This window comes from Aphelocoma coerulescens, chromosome 4 (assembly GCF_041296385.1).
Source record: "Aphelocoma coerulescens isolate FSJ_1873_10779 chromosome 4, UR_Acoe_1.0, whole genome shotgun sequence".
Taxonomy (NCBI): domain Eukaryota; kingdom Metazoa; phylum Chordata; class Aves; order Passeriformes; family Corvidae; genus Aphelocoma; species Aphelocoma coerulescens.
The window spans coordinates 34,005,750-34,022,649 of record NC_091017.1 but is presented as its reverse complement, the minus strand read 5'-3'; the positions used below and the strand labels follow the sequence as shown (position 1 = coordinate 34,022,649).

General features: G+C 38.0%; 1 protein-coding gene across 14 annotated transcripts in view; it reads right to left on the bottom strand.

Annotated features, from left to right (window-relative positions):
- TMEM131L (transmembrane 131 like) overlaps nt 1-16,900 on the bottom strand; it is an 85,635-nt gene that overhangs the window by 12,317 nt on the left and 56,418 nt on the right. For 12 of the 14 annotated variants that reach the window (XR_011150656.1, XR_011150657.1, XM_069013533.1 and 9 more), the window contains 14 exons: nt 16,709-16,862; nt 15,915-16,085; nt 15,533-15,602; nt 13,460-13,577; nt 12,717-12,858; nt 11,604-11,713; nt 9,831-9,903; nt 7,615-7,757; nt 6,856-6,998; nt 6,341-6,527; nt 5,229-5,414; nt 4,068-4,217; nt 2,904-3,520; nt 642-796 (listed from right to left, as the gene is read on the bottom strand). Coding sequence is in view for 12 of the 14 variants with exons in the window: in XM_069013533.1 (XP_068869634.1) it covers nt 642-796; nt 2,904-3,520; nt 4,068-4,217; nt 5,229-5,414; nt 6,341-6,527; nt 6,856-6,998; nt 7,615-7,757; nt 9,831-9,903; nt 11,604-11,713; nt 12,717-12,858; nt 13,460-13,577; nt 15,533-15,602; nt 15,915-16,085; nt 16,709-16,862 (2,419 nt within the window). In the remaining 2 variants the exon portion in view is untranslated. The remainder of the gene's footprint in view (nt 1-641; nt 797-2,903; nt 3,521-4,067; nt 4,218-5,228; nt 5,415-6,340; nt 6,528-6,855; nt 6,999-7,614; nt 7,758-9,830; nt 9,904-11,603; nt 11,714-12,716; nt 12,859-13,459; nt 13,578-15,532; nt 15,603-15,914; nt 16,086-16,708; nt 16,863-16,900) is intronic. The other 2 variants (XM_069013530.1, XM_069013541.1) reach the window with 1 other exon arrangement.

Here is a 16,900-nt window from a genome sequence, read left to right as displayed (position 1 = left end):
TCCTCACACCTTTTTGCCATGGGATTTGTATCCAGTAGACAGAATACAAACATAATCCAGGTTCTCATGTTTACTAATTGCCTGATGAAGTTCTTTTAGTGTTCTATGCTGCCTGCAACAAAGGTAGAGTCTGATGTGTTTATCATACTCAGAAACCAGGGGTGAAAGAATGATCCTTCTCAACAACTTCACAATCTGTTAAGGGGCTTCTGCCTGCTGTACTCTCAAATCCAAGTTTCTGATGCAAAGCCCTGGGTTTGGAGATCGGGTCTGCAAATGAAGGCCAATATGCCCACTTCCCCTCCAGGGAATGTTCCCACATCATTAGTGTGGCTGACAGCTGGCATTAGATTCCAGCATGCTTGTGCCTGCTCTGACAGTAACCATCTCTGGCTGTGATGTGGCTGTTTTGATTTTTACCCAAACTGTTCATCATTCCATAAAGCAGCATTAATATACAACGGATGTGGGACAGCACATCTGCGTATTTCCTCATTCATCTGATTTACAGTATTTCAGATCTGTGATTCTACATCATAGTGCCTACATACATATACACATACCTATATGTGTACATATATGTACCTAAACTATAAAAAGTTAATTTTAAATTTGATAAGCAGAAAGATCATAATACAAACCTCGGAAGAAGTAATCTCCTCTTTTGCACAGCATGGAGTCTCTTCCTTAGGTCCCTTATTAATCTTTTTCTCTGTGGAAGGCTTTAGGTTGATCTGCTTTTTTAAAGTCTCGCAGTTTTCTGTTTCATTCCTGAGAGGCACTTGCTGGCTATTCCCTACAATTAAACAGTAACAACAGTTTGCTTGGGAAGAGAAGGGGCTCCCAGTCATAACCACATACCTTTCTTTAAAAACAGACTTGTGTTGTTTTCCAAAAGACTAGGAGACTAACCTCTAGGCTGACGATACTGAAAATTTAAAAATCAAAAGCTAATGCTGTGTAAAAATTCTAACAGCGGTCGCAAAAAGTAGCTTTGTCTTGGTTCATGCTCCTGAGCATGCCATTCCCAGTGCATGCAGAGATTACCCAAGTCCTGCTCATGTCATCTGAATTTGAGCTATTTGGGGCTCAGCCATGAGTCTTGTAAGGTAGAGTCTGAAGCTAGAGAACACTGGGCTAAAAAACAAACAGGAAAAAACCCTGCAAGCTGAGTGGGGAGAAAGGACAGCCTTGGTGCTTTACATCTCTGAAGTGCCCTCTGCATTCACTATGAAGACAAAGGGAAGTCATCCTTTCTTTAGGATGGGTTCCATATTGAAAGTTCTTTTACTTGAGAGGCTTGTGAGGAAGAAGCATTAATTTGATCTAAGAGTCCAAAAGACGAAAGCTTTGAGAGGAAGCCTGCCTCAACAATTAGCTGAGTTGCCCAGCTGAGTCACACTCCTCTGCCTGGGCCCTGCCAGGACAGGACAGAATTAACTTCATCTCTGATGGGTTCCAGATATCTGAGATCCGCAATACATCCACAGTGATCTGCTACCGAGGCTCTCAGCTGCTCTGCATGAGAAATGTCATCACTTGTTGAACTGAACTGGCCGCCTCAACTGGGAAAGGCAAGCCCAAACATTTTTACAGTTTCCTACCAACCAGCAACATCATCCCAGCTCTGAGTCAGACACTCTCCCCTCTGGAGCAGGCAGCCATGAGGACTGCAAAAGGAGCATATGTGAATGAAACACTTGGCAAGGGAGACTGCCAGAGCTCTAAAGAATGCTCTGTTGCTCTCCAGCATACAAACATGTGAGGACCTCAGGTCTTGAACTCCCTGTGCACAAAACCAAGTCTGTAACTATATCAAGATACAAACACTACAACATGGTACTTTTTAGACTTAACATATCCTACTGAACATCTCGAAACACAGAAATACTCGCATACCTGATAGTGCAGAACACCACAACTGCTAATAGACAACAAGTACATTTAGTGCTTTACTACTGAATATACTGAATGATCTCCTAATTCAAAGCAAAGAATAAACACTGCATTTTAGGAGCACACAAAGAATCTCAAAATACCTTGTAAGAATAAGTGGAACTATCCTGCCTTCACCTGAGTGTGCACACTTGCACCCGCTATAGCTCACAGATTGCAACACAACAGGAAGCAATGAGCCCTTGGTAACAACTACACAAGACAGCAGGGCCTGAAATCCTCTGATGGCTCACTCATTAAATAAACTCTGCCACAGCTACAGCAAATGACAGTTTTCACCATTCAACTACTTTGCCAAGTGCCGCAGTAAGGCCAAGCTTCATAGAGCTTGGATACATTTTCCTATCCTGCTCTTGATTCCTCCCAGGTGTTCTCTTGCTGTTCTTAAAATTTTGAATTGTGAAGCTAAGAGGTAAGAGTTCCCAGGCAGCTTAGTCCCACAATTTCAAAACAAGAAAAACTAGATAAAAAATATTGCTAGGCAACTAATAAGAGAAACACTGATCTGCCAATTCCTACAAAATATAAGTTCACATTATTCTGATGTCAGGTTTTTGTTATTTTGGGTGGTTTTATCAAAGGAGTTCTGAATATCTGCTTCTGAATGTGCTTGCTTGGTGATTCAAGCACCATATTTTCAGTGGACCTGAAAATAGCAAACTGGGATCCTTCTAAGTATCTGACAAGGGCAATTTGTGCCTTATAAGCATATCTATGACATCAATTATTTTAACAGTTAAAATGCCATGGCACAAGCTTGAAATCTGTAAACCAAGAAACAACTTGAAATGCAAGCTGCTTATTAAGGATGTAAACAGACAAATTACAGTGAACACATAAACACCACATCCCCTTGTCTCACGCAAAAGACAAAATCCTGATCACAGTGAGCTCATCAGAAGATTTCGCTTAGTAATTTAGACTAATGGAATTTGAAAAAAAATTACCACTAATTTTCCGAGAAATTTCTTGCAGTTCCGGCTGTTGTTGAGGTGAATTTCTGGACAAGTGACTTTCAGGTAGCTTCTTGGACATCTTCACAGAACAGAACTCCTGTTCTTTGAGCTCAGCTAGATTTTCTGAAGTTTTAAGGTTAGTTTCCTTAGGAAACATACATGTTTGAAGATCTTCCTTCAGATCACACTCTGAAGAAGTATTTTTAATGAGAACTGTATTTTTCAGTGTACTTTCTTCTTTACCCAGAAAGTCTTCTGGAAGAGTTAAATTCTTGTTAATTCTTATGCCATTTGCATATTTCAGAGTTACCCAGTTCTCACTGACTACATCAGTGCAAATGTCCTCTTTTGGTGCTGAGATTTGGTTCTCTGCAATCTGATTCTGTTTCTCATCAGCAGCTGGAATGGCACTGCCAGCTGCTGTGTTTGGTTTCTGCTTACTGTAATAAACTGAACATTTGTGTTTCTTCTGAGAGTGGCTGTAGGTCGCAGGACTTCTCTTTGCCGCACTCTGACTTCGGCTGGAAGAAGCGCCTACAGACAGGAAGCCCTTCCCTTTACCTTTATCTGAGGAACTATAGGAATCCATAAATGTCTTGCAGCTTCCCCTGGTGAACAAAAAAAGAGTCATTTGGGATTTGTTCATCTTTACAAAGCCATCATGAATTGCTTTATGAGATATCGTTGTAAGAAAAGAAAGGGGGGCATATTCACAAGCCACGAAATTGCTTTAGGTCTTCAATTTACCATACCAGCTAAGCACACTCTGATTTCAGTGGGAGTTGAGCAAGACTCTAAGTATTTGCTCAGACTTCCAAAACACTTACATGCTTCAGTGAGTAAGTTCCTAACTGACCACTCAAGAGGGTCAGCTATGAGAACCATTAACGTATTTTCCATTTTTCCATAGCTGCCACACGTGGTGCATCCTTTACTTTCATCACACAATCTCTACCTAATGTACTACTGTCAACATACAAGATTAATAAACCCCTGAGTTCCTCCACTCCTCCTGGGTTGAGATGGAAGTTCTCTAAAAAAGGCTGCTTGGAACACTGTCTCCTTTAAACCAGCCCACAGCAATATCAGAACACACACAGAAAGCACCACTTCACAATAAACAGGGTACAAAAGAAGAAAAAAAAGTATTCTTACTTGTAGGAATCAGAGCTGATTACGTCAACAGAGTTGCTGTTCTGCTGTGGTGAAGCACTAGGATTTGGCCTCTGTCTTGATTTCATGAACTCTGCTAGAATATACTGGGCTTGCTGGAAGGCTATCAGAATCACTCCAAGCAGGGACAAACTTCCAAAGAAAACAACAGATACTGGTGTCTACAACTTTCAGGAATACTCAGCAAAAGAGTTAAAAAGTTTCTAACAAGATACACTTTTAAATATTTTGTTAGTAAATTCTAAGTAAAAACAAAGACAAGAAACTCAAAATACAGCTTTAAAAATGATAGTTGTAATTGTCTTTTCTTTACCTTTGTTTTTCTTATAGCCCTTACTAGTTATTAGCTCTATAAAATAACTCAGTCATGAACTTTACAAAGAAAAAAACAGAACAGAGAAAAAGTTCATTCTAAAGATAATCCTTGATTTGAAGGTAATGTAGAAGCAAGTCTCACTACATCATATAATATGATACCTATCAGCCTCCTATTCATTCGTGATAGTCACTGTCACTATTTTGGTATTTAGTTAACACTGTCTCTTCCTTTTCCTAGAGAAAATGCTGGCATAAAATGAGATACAAATGCCACTATACTTTTGAACTAGAAATGTAGAAGCAAAATATCCTCTCTCCACAGTGTATAAATTGCACCAAACATATATGGATATAAACAAAAATCTTTCTAATTCATCAAACCACCTTCTCAATCATGCAGTGTAAATTTTGTTAGCAGGAAAACAGAATGAAAAAATCCTGTTTTTTCAGATGCCTACAGTCTCTTTCTGCTGCACCTAGAACCAGGCAATGTGGTCACCGCTGTTGTTTCATTCGTGCTCTGGCTGTTTCCAGTGTTGTCTTGGGGTGACCTTATGATGTGTATCCCATATCGCTGCCTATGCCCAGAAATTAATTAGAATTTATTTTTTCCTGAACCTGGGGGGGAAGGGGTGGTTGTGCCTTCTCTCAGAGGATATATTTCTAAATTTGGCCAAACCGGAACAAGTGTCCAAACAGTGCAAGCAGCACCACACTGTACATGGGGATCTCTGTTAGGGATGCATCAGCACCAGTGTTATCACCATGACATTCACATGCACTGCATCTTGTAGGAACTCAGGGCTGCTGTGAGGAAAGCCTTACCTTACAAAGAGGACAGTGAGCCTCCAGAAAGACTCTTCCCAGCTGGGTCCTGGCACCACATCTGCACACAGTGGTAACAGGTGGTGAGGGAGAGTCACGTTGAGTGTGAAGTGGAACTCCAAATCAGCAGCAGTCACCAGTGTCAGCTCACGAATTACCCACGAAGATGTAAAGTCAGGAGTGAATCTGTCAGGAAAAACAGAGATGGTGTTACCTTTTCATTATTGGGTTGAATTTAATTTTCTGAAGTCACACTGATACCAAAAATACAAATAATATGACAACAACAAGAAGTATGAAAACTAATTTAATAATATTTAATAATAATTTAACAGTAAATTTTAATTATTAAAATTACTTAAAATATTGCCTCATTATTAATATGAATTATTAATTTATTTGTCTAATAATAACAGTTCAATAATATGAAAAAATACTATTTATTAATATTTTAAAAGCACAGTTAAATAAAGTGTCCACTATCTGCTTAAACTGTGCAGGTGGCATTATGTCATCTTAAATCAGCAAAATATGTGGGTTCATTGTGACTCTTCACAATACTCTACTACTGTGACTTGTTTTCCTTTCAGATTTGTCTTTTCTTCCACTTCCCTGACCCATCTCCTTATTCTACTTGATTGCTAGAAGGTATGACTTGCTTTTCCAGTCAGTAGAGGTGAAATTTGTTGTACAGGAAACCTCAGTTACTTTAATACAGTAATATTAACTTTACTTTTGCTTAAATCACAGTATCTTTCACTCAAAAATAGTTTAAAAAGTGCAATGTTGGGAAAACGACTAGATTGTGGTCAGGCTACTTGGAACAAGTTTAGAGAATAACAAGCAAATAAAACATTGTGGCAACTCTTTTCCTTTGATTTATTACTTCATAATGCACTGATAAAAGCCTGTATGCTGCTTTTTAAAAATAATGGGTCCTATAAAGAACCAGTATTATATTATTCGTTTGTTAGTGTTATCCTGAGGGAAATGCTTACTAAATTTCCATTCAAAATTTTGTGTGTGGTATGCTGTTGGAGTGTCTGCTCCTGAAATTAATTATTTCAAATTTCCACTTCAGTTATTTTGTCAGCAAATTTGTCAGTGCTTACACAATGCTGATCTCTCGTGATGAGTTCTGACCCAGGAAAAATTCCTGACAGTCTAACACTTCAAATCCGTATCCTTGGCAACTGTAACCATTGATTTTCATTGATGAAATTGTTATAGGAAGAGGCCCAATATTCTCTACTTTGAAGTTCTTCGTAATGGATAGAATTTGCTTGCTGTCTTTCAGTTCTTAAAGGAAAAAAAGAGAGCAATTATTTTACAGTGCATAAAAATTATTTTCTTACATTCATAAATAAATTTCTGGTTTTACTTACAATCAAATAAAAAAAACCCATGTAAGTGACCAAGATTTAACACAGATTGTTTTGCAGTAGTGTATTTCTAAAACTTTTAACTATTTTCAGTCAGCATTTTGAAAAACCAGAATCTACACTTCTCAAAGCCAAGCTCTTCAGCTTTTGCCAATCAGTTTACGTAACATTAATGTTCTGTGTCTGTATCAGTGCAGAGCAAAGCAGCCAGCTGCACAACCAGAGACCTGTGTCTCCTTACTCACGTCGTCTGCAGTCCATTAGTGTAGCTTCTGGCACCTTGAATCGAAGGGATCCCCCTGCACCAGGGAGTCTTCCCCCTACTTTAAGCAATTCTTTGGCTCCAAAGCCTTCTACACTGACCACATCCAGAACGGTTAAGTTGTTTCTGCCATAAAATAAAAATCAAGCAATCAGCCACTAAAGCACAAATTAAGTTTGCAACATCATGGCCTTGGTCTCTAGATGCCAAACCAAGACAACAGTGTTTCAGCAACAGAATCAGTGGCCAACGCTGAACAGATTTCCCCTAAACAGAGACAGCATCACTCCAGAACCAGTCACTAGTGAATTTCACACAGTGAAGGAGCAAGTTTAGTGACCACTGCCACTGGGTAACAACTGTGCCACCTAGTAAAAATGATTACTTCTTCCATAAACTCTCTTCCTACAAAGATAACCAATGTTTGGCTGCACATAAGTCTTACTGGATAAATAACTCCTATCATTACGGAGTTGAGTTGAAAATAGCAAAGCCATAAATGTGCTTCTCTCTCAACTCAAAACTGCCTCAGTACAGTCACATGCATTTTATAATCTTCTGACCATATATCAAGAAAATTAATGACTGAGACATAAGGCACAAACACATTTTAAGCAATTTTTATTAAATGAGAGGCATTCTGACTTCCAAATTTTGACCATTTGTCTATGTGCCAGGACTTTAAAAATTCATTTTTACATTGAGTTGCTTGATTCTCACTTACAGCTAAAACTTGGCTTACCTGATTAAAATAAGGGAAGCTACTCTTTTGTAGTCAAGAGGTGTAAAAATTACACCAACTTTTCTGGTTTCCAGTGGCTGTAAACTTAACCAAAGCATCTCAGAACTGCATTTCTTGCTGATGAGGTCCTCTTGATGTGCATTCTGGTAAACAAAAAATGCACTTCTCACTCACAGAAAACATGTGTGTTTAAAGATGTCAATAAAGCAAGCACTGTATCACTACTTAGCACCACATAGGATATTTTTGGCAAGGTGCAGAAACTGCTAACTAACTTATTATACCAAAGTCTTTCCTTTTGACAACATAAAACATCAGATAAGATTGTTTCTTTGAGGAAAAGTTCATATTACTGCACTTATTATGAGGAATGTATTACTTCATTATTTAAAACAGCTTTTATTAGCACAGATGGAAAAGAAATGATATAGTGTCTTTCATACTCAAGGAATCCTAAAACACTTCACAACACAAGAACTGACAGTGTACTGATTGCACAGGGAAATGTGGCAACCATTATACCCTCAGCGTATGACTTACAACTTGATTGAAGTGAGAAAGGAACTGCTGGCAAATATGCTGATCATTTGAGTCACTGGAAAGAAGCCAAAGTGAATTCTCTACTATATTAATTGAAAACCAGAACTACCAGAAGTTCACTTAGTCTGGAAATAATGTAAATTTTTGTTTGGTGGTTTTTGTTTTTACCATTGTTTATTCTTTCTGCCTTCAAAAAATGAAAACAGCCCTAAAACTTGTTCTTCCAGAACTGGGGAAAGGGGTGATCAGATACCTATAGCAGTCAAAAAACCCATAAACATTCCAAAATGGGCTCTTGCTTAGTTGTTTCTCAATTCATGGGTGTTGTACTTACAGCTTTTCTGATCTTTTTCAGTTCAAATTTTTTTTATTCTTAGTCTACTTTATGAAAAGTAACACACAAAAAACTATCAGAACCTGCATTTAATAGTCAGTATTTATAAAAGCAAGCCATGTATGGCATTTTCAAACTTCATCATGTCACTCCCTACAAAGACATGCATGCCTAAACATGAGCCTAACAATTCACTGCACAAAAAAACTGACTAGGGAAATGATGACAAATGCAAAAGCTTAAATATTAACAACTACTGATTTGGTTAACAAGCCAAGATCTGTCTCATATGTGCTGAACACCTATCTAAACCATGCATGTTCCCCACAGCTCTTCAAATCTAATGAAAAACATGTATTGCACACACTGATGTGAAGATCTACAGCTATTCTTCCATTTGGTCAAGAGTTTGGTGTGTGGGACTGTGGAAACTCACTCCTACCCCTATGCTACCTTCCCTTTCTCAGAGTGTGCCTACAGGCTGGGATTTACAAACTGCTGTCTCCTCTCTTTTACAACAACTCTTACAACTCTTGCCAGAAAGGAAAGGTCAGCTTTGATTAGCGTAGCAAACATACTCTTTTCTTTTTACAAGGTACAAATATTTCATTATGTAATAAAGCATATATACAGAAACATGTATCTACACAGGACATTAAAGACAAAGCTGCAGCATGCCCTAGCAGCAAGGAAAATACATTAATTCTGGGCTTTTGCACAAAACAGAAGTCTTAAGAAGAAATTCTCCAGGTATTCTGGATAGTACTCTGGTCACCAGAATATGCCAACATCCCTGATACAGCATTTTCTCTGTTTCTGTCACCCATGACACAACAGCTCTGGGCTTAAGCACAGCTCAGCACTGGTGTGACACAGTCAAGTGTTACTGCACTCATGCAAAAATTAGGCAATGGGAACCAGAGAGAATCATGACATTCCAAAGCTGAATCCAGGAGTTGCAATGGCATGAAGCTGAGATGCAGAAATCTCGCCTCCCCCTCCCTTGAACTCCATGACATTATTTCCCTCTACTGAGAAGATAACCAGCCAGCTCCTGACATCACTGACTCAACAGCCCAACACTTCATGGTCAGCCTGGAGCTAAGTGTGAAGTCCAACAACACATGCACACACACTTGCAGGCATGCATGCACTTCCTCCCTACAGCTATATTCAAAACAGACTCATCAAATGCTGAAAATAATTAACTGCAAAGACAGGGAATCAAGAAAACACTGTGAAAGTGCTTTAAATCACACTTGGGAACAACCCAGAAGTAGCATAGCTAGAAAAAGCTTTCTCTAGTGCATCAGACCAGTTCTACCAAAATTAGCCATCTTACCCTGTGAGAACATTCATCCATTAGCCTGAATTCGGTGGTTGTGAAATTAACAGCTTGCACATTTATGCCGAACCTAAATAAACCAAAACAAAAAGTTAAGCACTTCAAACCCAGCCTATCAGAACTGCACTGACTTATTTTTACATGCTGGCATCTATTCTTAAATAAAGCCTGCTTTTACAATTGCATTTTGGCAATGTGAAATATGGTGGAAATGTGGGTCTGCATTTCAACAGAATACACTGCAAACCAGTTTTATGTGGATTCCACACATTTGGAACACAGACGAATGGCTGGGCATTTAAGGTCTGTCAGTGTAGAATATTGTGAAAGATCACAACCAAGAAATACAATTTCTAAGCCACACAAACACAAATTCCCCAAAGCTTTTTCTGCTCACCTAACTGTTAAGAAATAATAATTATTAAATCTCATATAATTTATTGAAATATCCCTCTTTCTGTTCATGATTTGTTTCGGATAATTTCCTATTTTCTATCACATAATTTGCAAATCAAATTCCCTTACAGCAGTTGACTTTTTTGAAATAAGTGCAAATTATAAGCATTTGACATTAAGTTATTAAAAAAACGACATAAGAAAATCAACAGGTAAAATGTAGAGTATAGAGGACTAATGGACCTCCAGCCACTGAACTGAAAACTCACTTGTCACAACTGTCTATGACTTTAGCTTAAAAAGAACCAGTTATTATAAGGATGTAATTTCTGGTAAACTTAGAAGATCTGGAGAAATGAAAGTGTGCAAATACAGAGAAAATGTAATTGCAAACCACTAGAAAGAGTCTATGTGGAAATCATATTTAGTATGCAAACAGATGTAGTTATTAATGTGCATATATATACACAGACATATATATGCACATGCATGTACCTATGTAAAGAAATGAGGTTAAGGAAGCAATTACACAGGGATTGGGATCCCAAGGAAGCAAGTTACACCTAAACACAAGAGTAATCCCACTGTCTCAAACCAAACAGTCCTACCAACTGTAACATTCTTTCAGAGTTAAGTGTGACAGTCAGGACTTGTTCTGGTGAACTTCAGCTCACTTCACCAGGTTCCTTTATTATTCATCTAGCTCTTCTCTAGATTTCTCATTAGATAATCTCAATTCTAAAACAGAAAGTCCAAACCAATGCAGAAACATTTACTTAGCTGACCCTAAACATTTATGTTGAGGTTCCTCCCTCTGGACCTGCATTTTTCTTCCTGGTTCCTGTTTTCTCTTCAACCAGGGTTATTACCTAAGAAAAGGCTAAGAAGAAAACTTTTCCAGGTAGGACAGTTCAGATACCTTCTTTTCACTGATCTCTCTACAGACTCTATAAATACCAACTAGCACCACGAGGAGATACACAACCCCAACTCTGTAAGTTGCTCACCTCACCCAGGCAGCTTGCGCTAAGCCTCAGATCCTAGAAGATGACAGACCATGACTTACATCTGTCAGACACAAATTTGCTTAAAACATGTTCAATTTGTGTTTTATCAATGATGAGGTACACTACAAACGCATGCACCTTACAGGGAACTGCCCTGAACAGGGCTTTATCTTCCAAAATGGATCAGAACATAATCCACACCTAAGTTACACACTGAAAAACCAAAAGAAACCAAAACCAAACAACAACAAAAAAACCCAAACAAACAAAAAAAAACCACCCCAAAAAACCCCAATATGTAACAATCATAAGGCATAGCAAATAAGACCTTTTAAAAGGGAAAACAGTATCCTGAGATAGTTATTACCATTTGTTCAGCAGACTCAGTGAAGCTTGGGGATCAGGGTAGTAAGAAAGAGGCAGAAGCTGCAACGTAACTGGGAAGGATGAAGGGTTTCTTAGTACGAAATATTTTACCTAAATAGTTTGGAGGGGAAAAGAAAGAGTTAAAAACTACATATTTGAGAACTGGTTGGTAAAATAATTCAGCACTGGTAATATGATCTGCATTTTCAAGGGACTTCAATCTGGCTTCTGTCTTAATGCAGTATAATCATACATGCACAAGACTGCATGGAACAGCAGGACATGTCACCACAATGTCATAATTTGCAAAATCAGCTAAGAGTGCATTTCAAACCACGTGTGCAAAAATACAGACTGCCTCTGCTCCCCAAACAACCCTCTCATTAGGATTTTGATTTATGCAGGCAGATGTGAACAAAGCTCTTGCACAGAAGAAAGTGAAGTTAGTGAGGTGCCACCCTTTCTTAGAGAAGTCTGAATGGAAGCAGGTTATAAAAATTACTGTAATGACTAACAATTAAACTGGACAAATGGAATATTAAGGTAATTCACAATATGTGCATATGAAAACTATTTCCATATGACTGGTTCTGGTCTAGGCTAGGTTAGTGGAGACCTACATCTAACAAACAAGAAAGAAAGAACTGTCAGTGTGGCTGGAAGATACACTGCTCTGCAAGTGTTGTATCTCTCCTAAATGCTTTACACACTTCTGTTACACAAGGCAGTGGCATGAGGAAGGCCATCCTGTAACCACATGCATCACTAATGACAACACACTGTATCCCTGGTCCCATGTTCAATTATTTTACCACAAGCATGTAAATTATACAATAAATGCAAGGAAAGTTTTAACAACTACAAAAAATTGTTCGTTAAGACCTACACTGCTTTACTCCTCTCCTTGTACTATAATATTACAACTAGGAAGCTAGAAAACTTATCAAAGAGCCAAAGGGATACAAACCCAGTGTTTTAAATTAGATCAAAACACTAATTCACAAGCAGTATGAAAATGCTAAGCAGCACCAAACACTACCCACAGACTTTATAATTTAAATAAGCTCAGAAAAATACATCAACTCAGAAAAAAGCATAGAACAACCATCCTCACCATACTACTTTTAACAGCTGTGGCACTGAAGTTGAGTGTAAGGCCAGGCTCTGTAGTCAATCGTGGCAAGAAAAAGGCAAAGGATTCCTCTTCAGAGTTCTTCTGCTGAATAAAGCGAGCTGGTCCTAAAATACTTCTCCTGCTTTATTGGCAAAACCAGAAAACTTAGTTAGTTTTTCTTTTTTTTTTCTTTTTTTCCCTTTCAAACAAAGAATAACAACAACAAGACAATTTGCCAGGGCCTATAAGTGCATCAACTAAACTTTCCTTGAAAATGGTCTCTACAAAACAAAGTCCATAAAGCTGTACCCCTTAGCAGAGAGTTAGCATAACTTCTGTGTATGTAGGCCAGGGACTAAAAACCTTGGAAGGCATTCAAAGACCCTAATCCTGAGAAGACTGCTATGCAACCTGTCAATGAAGGATTCAGGCAACTCCATAAATGCTCTGGTAAAACATGCTTTGACTGCTTTCATGCCAGGTAGCCCTGGTGAGATGACTATAGTCAGAATATTATTTACATTCTCGGCTGAAAAGCTTATTTATGGCTGGCAGTGCCTTGAAAGGAACATTGGGAGTGTCTGGGGTGCACTGAAACTCCACATGCTTTGAGAGAACTAACTTAACTGTAGAAAATGGTCCAAAATGTTTTGTTCTAATCAAGAATACTTCCGAACAGAAATATTCTTTCTTACAACACTGTCCTGGCTTGAATTAAGAACCTCAACAGATTCTGTACAGACCTGCATGCTTCCCCACGTCTTATTTTTTGCCATCTTTCATAAAGGTCACTTGCAAGCTCGGAATCCACGTCCCAGGCAGAATGGTCCAGAGAGAGACTCTTCTGCCAAAGCAGATTTGCTAAAAGGACAATAGATAGTTCAGATTTTACAGAGATAGTATTTGCTCCTTCCATCAACCTACTTCTGAACATGAGTAATCAGTATCTGCAAAGGGTCCAGACCCAAAACAAAAAAGAAAACCCACTTTTCCCCTTCAAAGTGACAATATGAGAGGGTATATATATTATTTTCCACATCAGATTTGCTTAAAGAAATACATCTGCAAAACCAAAGTAACTGTGCATGCAAATAAGAGTATGGGTATTGCACAGGCTTTGTATGCTCTAGTAAGCCCTATTTTACTGCTGCTGTTTCTAACAGATGCCACTGAAGAGTAACCAGGTTATCAGTAGCCTACACAGTACTCTCCGCTGATGGCAGTAAAGTATCAAGATAATATACTACATAGTGGTACAAAAACAGAGTAGCACGGCACAGCAGGGAGAAGAACACTTCCCACAGTTTGACCAAAACAGTCTTCTCCTTTTAGCTTCTTTTCTAGATGCTGATAATTTTCTCAAATTCTTCTTAAGATAAATTGCAAGGCTTTACATCAGTCTAAAAGATTAATGCCTTTTAGAAAGTTAGACTCATTGGTTCGAGCATTTTCATATAGCAGAAAGAAGTCAGAAAAGCAAACTTCCTTTGAAAGAAAACAGAAATTATTTGCTTTGAAAGTGTATGTACTTTATTCTACCATCCTTAATGTTTAAAGTATTGAACTCAGATTGATGATTACTGGAATAATCCAACTAGAATTTCTTTAGGTCAGTATTTTCAGGCTCTTGCCTTAGATATTTCTGTTTAACAATACTAGTATCCTAAAGCAGAAGGCAGAATACTTGTATATAAAGATCTCATTATGTGCATTATTAGAATAAAAATAAAGTAAGCAACAAGGATTTGGTTCTATCAGCCATATTCCTTCATACAGATTTAAAAAAAAATACAAAAAAGCAAACATTTGCTTCTGAGAAATGTACCTAAACATGCATGTGTACCAGTAATTGTTCAAGTCACATGTGTCTGTATGTCACCTCAGTTCTCCTTTTCACATTTGACTGACTACTATTGCCTTCCTCACATCCTCACACAAAAATACATTTCAGGAAACGTCATCTTGAAAACACTTCCAGGAGAACACTTAAACATTTAAAGCCCATGGTACCAGCTGCCTTCTGAAACTCCCTACTGCACAGAGATTAAAAACCACTGTTCTGAATCAGCTTTCAACAGATTCAACATTCTTTAGGCAGTATCATGCTGTGTAATACCTATCGCTGTATTTTGGTAAATGCCAGCCATGTACTTAAAACAGCTCCCAGTATTACAGTATCTGGAGACAGATTCCTCAGTTCCAGAAAAAAATAAGAGCCCTTCTTATTGTTTCACATGATACAGTGTCAAGGATGCTGTCTTATAAGCCTGATAAACCATCTTCTGCAGAAATCTATGGAAATATTGCTGTGAGAAAGAGATGAAGAGAAGGCCTTCAAATTTAACTCCGGATACAGAAGGATATCGGTCAACAATTTTTTGGTTTTTCATCAAAGAATTCCCAGGATCTGGGCCCAGGTTATGCACATTTTCTAATAACTCTGAGTTAGTGGACAGTTTTATCATTCTACCTCAACATCTTTCGAGAAAATGTGTATGAAGAAAGAAAAGGGCAATACATCACCCATGAGAACTCATAGGAGAGTCTTAAATACTAAAACTCAAAAAAAAATGTTTCAAGATAGAACAATAGCTTGGCATGTGCTATGGAATTAGATGTCTGAAATACTGCACCATGTACTCAGTACCCTTAGCCATCTACATGGTCCCAGAAAAGTGGGTGTTTTTAAAAAAGCGTAAAACTAAGTGCTTGTATAAACAATCTCAAGATTCTCATTACAAGTCCTGCTATATAAAATGAATTTTCTACAATAAAACTACTGTCAGATGCCAAAAAAAAGCCTAACATGAGCCTACCTGAATCAGACTTTCCCAAGTAGCACTGAATATCACAGTGGGCAATTGCTTCAAAATTAAGATCTCCCTGCTGGAAAAACAAAACAAAAATATGACAAAACAAGAGAACAAATTTCAGTTTCTCAGTGCATAATTTCATAGAGTCAAATAAGAGAATTAAGGCCTTGAATTAAGAGAAGTAAGTACCAAGAGAAGTATAATTCCATCGCTGTTCAACTCTGGGGACTTAACTTCTTAAGCTACAGAAGGGTTTAACAAAGTGGTCTGGTACTGAGCTTTTCTTTCAGGACTAAGGAACAGATTTCTGGCCTGAGAGAGACTCTGCTGTAGTTGGGTTTGCAGTGCCTAACAACAATTCAACACACACAATTGAATACAATACCTTGGACACAGTCGAATATATCTGCAGAGGTATTTCAAACATCACTCCCACATTTGTGGACAAACAAATACTAGAGAGCACATTCGTTACAGTGTCTTTCACACTGAGCTTCAAAGAAAATACATTCCAGCAGCCTGGAGGTAGAGTCAGAGGTTCAGCGAAGTTCAGAATCTAAAAAGAATCAAACAACAGCTGAATTAAAATTGGTACATTTACTGGTGCAGGTGATACCTTGAAGAATGTAAATGTTCTTGCCCTTTGTGTTTTTGCTGTTACTACATGGTGATATGTGCCTATACCCAACCCATACAGTGCATATATGCAAATCTCAATATCAAAATATTAGAAGAGTCATTTAGATGCCTATATTATGTGCTTATTCATAAACCAGATTTGCCTGATTTGAATCAAGCAGTTGTGCGAGTAAATTATCGGCTTCAAAGCTCATCTATGCACTAGACTTCCACTATAAAGAAATGCTGAATCCTAGAAGAGCACAAACACACATGCAACAATTCTGAGAACAGAGCAATAGTCTGTAATTTGATGCATCTGTAGCTGCAACTCAAAGGAAAGAACAGCTGCTAATAAAACAATACAAAACTAAGCTGGACAGGGAATAATGCCTCTTGAGACAGCAGCCTAATAGTTACAGATGTACACATACCTTCATTTTCAACTAATTCCAACCAGCTCTAAGAACACCAAGTTCTTCAAAGAACCTATTCTTATGTCAAAGGTCCATATTTTTAAATCAAAGACAAAACACTGTACAAAGAAGAAATAAAGCTCACCTTTACTATGTTCTTTGTTTCTCTGGCTATGAAGACTTCATTCAATTCAATGCTGAAGTAAAAATTATTTGTAAACCATATGGACCAGTATCCTGAAGTGTTATGGTGTGGCTCTATATGAAACAATGCTGCAGAAGGATCTACATCAAAATACCTGTAAGTAAATCCAGAAAAAATATAAATACACCTGCT